Source organism: Siphateles boraxobius, unplaced genomic scaffold (genome assembly GCF_051911475.1).
Source record: "Siphateles boraxobius isolate OS27281-9 unplaced genomic scaffold, OSU_SipBor_1 5, whole genome shotgun sequence".
Classification (NCBI taxonomy): domain Eukaryota; kingdom Metazoa; phylum Chordata; class Actinopteri; order Cypriniformes; family Leuciscidae; genus Siphateles; species Siphateles boraxobius.
This window is the reverse complement of record NW_027509141.1, coordinates 20,725,985-20,731,984: the sequence shown is the minus strand read 5'-3', so window position 1 is coordinate 20,731,984 and position 6,000 is coordinate 20,725,985. Positions and strand designations below refer to the sequence as shown.

The 6,000-nt window shown below is 40.9% G+C and overlaps 1 protein-coding gene across 23 annotated transcripts in view; it reads right to left on the bottom strand.

The window, feature by feature from the left end:
* Positions 1 to 2,975: 2,975 nt before the first annotated feature.
* magi1b (membrane associated guanylate kinase, WW and PDZ domain containing 1b) overlaps positions 2,976 to 6,000 on the bottom strand; it is a 139,980-nt gene continuing 136,955 nt past the window's right edge. For all 23 annotated transcript variants that reach the window (XM_077203209.1, XM_077203213.1, XM_077203219.1 and 20 more), the window contains one exon: positions 2,976 to 4,806. In XM_077203209.1, coding sequence (XP_077059324.1) covers positions 3,638 to 4,806 — 1,169 coding nt within the window. In that variant the 3' untranslated portion in view covers positions 2,976 to 3,637. The remainder of the gene's footprint in view (positions 4,807 to 6,000) is intronic.

Genomic DNA, 6,000 nt, shown 5'->3' with positions numbered 1-6,000 from the left:
ATGTTAAACTTAACTAGACTACAACAGCAAACAGTTAGTAGCAAAACTTGACCAAATAATGATCAAGGCACCATTGACTGCCAAGTCAAATATAAACAAATGCATGCATTTTCTATTATGTATGTGAGCATGGAAAAGTAAACATTTAAGTCCAATCGATGTTTCCATGATCTTTTTTTATATTACTGTTATATGTTTTTTGAGCCATGCTCTCTGCAAACAAATGTCTATGAAACTCTGTAAAAATGACCTTGAGGTAACTATAGCAACCCAGAAACCTCCTACCCACCCCCTGCACAACAGAATACAAATTCAAACCTGCATAACAAGAAGAGAAGGGCACAAATGCTAGCATATATAGATGGATGGATAGATAAGACAGATAGACAGGCTATCTTCACCTATCATTTCCCTCTGAATATAGGGGCAAGTTAGGGTAGGGATAGGTTTGGGGCTAGGGATAGGGTTAGCACTATTTCCATACAGGAATGTTGTTCCAGGATCAACAAAATATCTTGATCCAGGAACATGTCTTAACTAGCAAAATCATTGTGACCACCTGCTGGGTCAAGAATGCAAACCATGAAATAGGTTCCATGAAATAGGTTCCAAGATACAAGCCTTGAAAAATGTATAATAGAGAATTTTTTATCGCTTGTGTTCCCTTGTAGCCACGAAGGAGGCCTTCACAGAGGAGAGACTAGTTGACAATTCAGGACTGCGTTGTCGTCGTGTCCAGGCGCAGGTCCTTCATCAGATCCAGATATGGCCTGGATTCGGCAGACTGCGGTAAACATCGGGATAAATAGGGAGGCCAATATTAGCGTAGACGCTATCCTTCTTATGATGTAACAAGTACATCAGGATTTATGGGAAATGTTTGCGGTTCCGGCTGACCTAATCTACGCAGCCTAACATTGAATTAGGAAGTCTATAATGTGTTATGTGTATGCTACGTCAAAGAGATGTGTTTTTAGTCTAAATTTGAACTGACAGAGTGTGTCTGCTTCCCGGACAATGTTAGGACGACTGTTCCAAAGTTTTGGTGCTAAATAGGAAAAGGATCTACCGCCAGCAGTCGATTTTGATATTCTAGGTATTATCAACTGGCCAGAACTTTGAGATCACAATAGAAGTCACTATAATGCGTTAAGAACTCGCTAAACCATTTAGTGCTTTGTAAGTAATCAGAAATATTTTAAAATTTATACGATTGTTAAATAGGGAGCCAATGCAGTGTTGACAGAACTGGGCTAATATGGTCATACTTCCTGGTTCTGGTAAGAACTCTAGCTGCTGCATTTTGGACCAATTGAAGTTTGTTTATTAAGCATGCAGGGCAACCACCCATAATAGCATTACAATAATCTAGCCTTGATGTCATGAACGCATGAACTAACTGTTACACATTTGTCATTGAGAGCATATGACGTAATTTAGATATATTTTTAAGATGGAAAAATGCGGTTTTTCAGATACTAGACGCGTGACTTTCAAATGAAAGATTGATATCAAAGAGCACACACAGGTTCCTAACTGACGACGAAGACTTGACAGAGCAGCTATCAAGTGTTAGACAGTATTCTAAGTTAGTATGTGAGGAAGTTCTTTGTCCAATAATTAGAATCTCAGTATTTTCAAAATTAAGTAGTAGGAAATTACTAGTCATCCATTTTTTATCAGCTATGCATTCCGTTAATTTTGTGAAGTGGTAAGTTTTGTCAGGGTGTGAAGAAATATACAGCTGAGTATCATCAGCATAACAGTAAAAACTATTGCCATGTTTCTGAATGATATCTCATAAGGGTAGCATGTACAGAGTGAACAGCAACGGTCTTAGTATTGAGCCTTGTGGTACGCCATACTGAACTTTTGATCGATAAGACATCTCTTCATTTACTGCTACAAACTGATAACAGTCAGATAAGTATGATTTAAACCATGCTAATGCAACTCCACCAATGCCAACATCATTTTCAAGTCTATTTAAAAGAGTGTTGTGGTCAATGGTATCAAATTGACAGACAGACAGATAGATCTTTGCTTGGATCAAGATTTTGGGAAGTCAGCATACTTTGCACGGCTGGAAAGCAACAGTGTCTGTAGCTTACGTCACTCCAATTCTTTTTTCATTCTCCAAAATGTAGGTCTTCTATTCTTGGATGCAGCAGTGGGACTAAAATGAGGTCAAAATAACACCAGGTAGCTCAACTAACACTATGTCATTCCAGGAATGAATCAAACACTTTTGTCTTAAACCAGATATTAGAGAACTCTCAATCACACAATGTTCTTCTGCACAGTCATCTTTTCATCTGTTAAAATCATGATTTCTACCTTTTAAATATTTAGCTATAGACCAAACTGTGCCAGCATTAACTAAATAGTGTTAAGACTTAGATTTTGTTGGGCAAGCTTTAACTGAAATTTTAGTAAAAAGATATAAACAAAGGTTTTCAAAACAATTTTCTGGTTCTGTATATTTTATGATCATTCTTTAAAGTGTTGTTCAAGTTAGGACATACTAATTCCCTCTTATCCCTAACCAGCCTATCCCTACCAGGGCTGTAGTAGAGAACAAAGTACACCTGATGCGCTTCTCTTTTTATGCATTCACATCAATCTCTTTAAGCCAGAGAGGAACGCTCAGTCTCTTATTCATCTGATAACCCGAGAGGAGTCGTTCTCACTGGATTTTTTAAAAAGCTGTCGACTCCGTGGGTAGTTTATTGAATCTCTTTTCCTTCACCTTTTGAACTGCCACGAAGATAAAGAAGTCTTTGTTCTCACCTCCTCTTTATTTTCCAGACATGTTGGCAAAGTTAAAGAATCCAGTGCAGTTAAACACCATCTCTATACCTCCCACACGCATCCATCTTGAATATATTTAACAGTCCAAGTTATCCTCTGCTCGATCAGCTAACTAGCCCATTTCCTCTTTGTGATCATGAGAATTATAAGAAAGACCATCAAAATGTGTATATATACTGTTTTTATTTTTTGAACATTATCATCATAGTTTTTATTTCATTATCCCTTCATTCTTTTAAAATGATCACCTCTGAATGTACACATACTGCAAACTGTCAAAAATATACAAACGAATGCAGGCTTGTGCTATACTCTGGTCAAATGTCTAAAAAACAGTGGCACTGGGGAAGAGAAAGAAAATAAAAGAGAGAAAAGACATTGAAAGTGTAAAGACATGCACAGTATATGTCTGAGCACCACATTGACTGAGCTGCTCGGTGCATGAGAGGGCTCTCTGTAACAGAACGTTTCAGAATCGGACAGTAGTCCAAAAGGCTGTCCTTTATAAAACAGAACAAAACAAAAACAAAAAGAAAACACCAATAATGGTACTGTTAGGCACATAATCGTTTTCTTTATACATAGTTGTCAAACTCTGTAGAACTGCTAGCAGATTTATAAAAAAGGTCATAAAAGAAACCAAAATGACACTTTGATGGAAAGAAAAGAAATCATTCTTCTGCTGTTGAGAGTTGTAAAGATGTTCAACCATGAGAAAACACCAGTTTTCATATCAATAATTTAGTATCCAGGGTCTGCGCAGTCCTTGGATGAAGGCTCGTGTGGATAGTGGGTTCTGGGTATGGTGTCCTTCCTAGTCGACCCATCAGATGCTGAGGTCTTTGGAGCTCTCTTTGTAGGCCTTCCTCCTCGGCTCAGGTACGTTGTTGTTAGCTCTACTGTAATTGGATCTGAGTGTGCTATAATACCCACTCAGCTGAGAGCCGTCCTCTTCCTCTTCCTCCTCCTCATCTGGGTACCCTCTGATGGGAGACAGGTCTCGACTTAGACTCCTCGTCCTGTACGAGTTTGAAACTGGTGACTCGACTCTATGGTCTCTATCCTGTCTGCCCCCACTTCTTACAGGGGAACGGCCCCTCAATAAAGAGTTGTAGTTCTGGAAGGCCGAAACCGAGTTGGGCGTCCGAACGCGGGGAAAGGTGCCGTCACGAGAAGCCCCACGGAGAAGGGTCGAATCGCGATAGGATTCAAGGTAGCTGGGCGGCTCTCTCTGTAGGGTGTTACCCAGACTGAGCCGGTCCAGGGATGTCGCCAAAAGTGGAATGCTCTCGGAGCGGGATGGAGGCTTCGGAGGAGGAGGTTCTTTTAAGGTCACATCAAGCACCTCATCGAACTCATCGTTGTAGGGTTTATCTGAAGTAGCCGTAGGGCGTCTTGACGGAGACTGGTATCTGGGGCGTTGAGGGGAACGATAGGGAGATCTACGGCGGTAAGGAGAACTGTGGCGATGACCAGATCGGTGGGGTGAACGCTGAGGTGAACTGTGTCTGCGAGGGGACGAGTCGCGATGATGCCGTCTATCTGGCGAGCGGCCTTGTCTCTGGTTGTATCGACTGTCCAAGGTGTTTTCGGCACTCCGAGCTCTGCGCCTGTCTGGGGAGCGGTGCTTCCGGTGGTGATGGTGGTGGCTGCGGTGGTGGTGATGATGCTGTGAGTCATCCGTGCTGGACCTCTTCTTGTCGCCCTTCCTCTTGTGAGGCTTTGAAGTTCCGCTGTCCTTTCCGTGACCCTTGCTCCTGCTTTTCTTTTCGGGGGAGCGATGTCTGTGGTTGTTGTGACGGTGATTTGACCGGTGGCCGTGCTCCCGTTGGCCAGATTCCTGCCCCCTCCTGTCGTCATTACGTGATGATTTGTGAAGGTCTGGTGGATAGCTGGACTCCGATGGTGGGTGGGGCCGACTTTCGGGAGGAGCTGCGTTCACTTCCGAAACAGTTTGTGCACCGGCGCTGAGGCCGTTGCCGTCGTTGATGCCGTCTGTAAGATATGAGTAATTATGGGTGAACTCAGTTATTTGAATAAGTATCATGTTATGTGATGGATTGTGAATATGTCTTTATCCTTACTATATTTCCATGAAACGCTGATATTGGTTTGGTTGTTACCATGACTAGACAACAGTGCCCCCATTAAGTACATTTACATGCACTTTAAAGTTTGATATCAGTTGAACTAAAACTATAATCAAGGCTGGAATCCACTACATGACCTTTGCCCAGACTTGCAGTCTGGAGGCAATGCTTGTCACCGAAAGTCAGAGCCAGTCTGTATATTTTGGTCAGTTAGACTTCACAGAAAATCATACAGTGTATGAGGGGCACAGAGTCTGATTCGCTAGCTTCAGACTATGATTAATTCCAGTTAAAGAATATCAAATATGCAGTATTTGATATTTTGAGCCGATTTTAGAACACATACTGTTTTCATTTGTCATGCATCTCCTAGCAACAAGGAGCATGTATCTGCATGGATTTGTTTTGTTTGGAATGACAAGAAAGTCTGTTAGTGTGAACTTCAGTCATTTAATGTGTAATGCCCACTTTTTGTTTGTAACCATTTTCACAGTTGGCAATTAGAGATGCCTTGTGTATAAAATCTGTTCAGAGTTTAAAAAGTTGTGCAGTGTATTCCAGCCTGTAGTCTTGTGAAGTCAGATGAACAAACTGAAATATGCGATTATAGTTCAGCTTTGCCCAGCATGTTAATCTACAAGTAGTTACTACAATTGGCCTCTGCATTGTAAGTGATGCGTGACCTTTTTTCTAAATATTTGATTATGCTTTGCCATGTATACTTGGACAGACAGATGATGACTGGAACTCGGCTATGCAAAAGCCTGTTTTATCTGCGCATGTTAACGTACTTGGTGATTCTGTTTCTACTCTGAAGCAACAAGAAAAGTTTTAGTGTTGATGCAGATGATGATTCTCATCTAACACAAACTCATGCATTTGCTGCTTTTGTTCAAATTGATTTTGAATTATTTAACTCCAAACATAACAGACTGTTTTTTGATAGACATGTCTATGTGATTAGAAAAAAAAATGGATGTAACAAACCTGAGGCAAAACTTTTTGTTCCCACGACTCTTTTCTGAAGCAGTTTAAAACTAAGATTCTACACGTAGAAGCACTTTCGAGCTAGATATTTTCTACATGCCTAAGATAGACA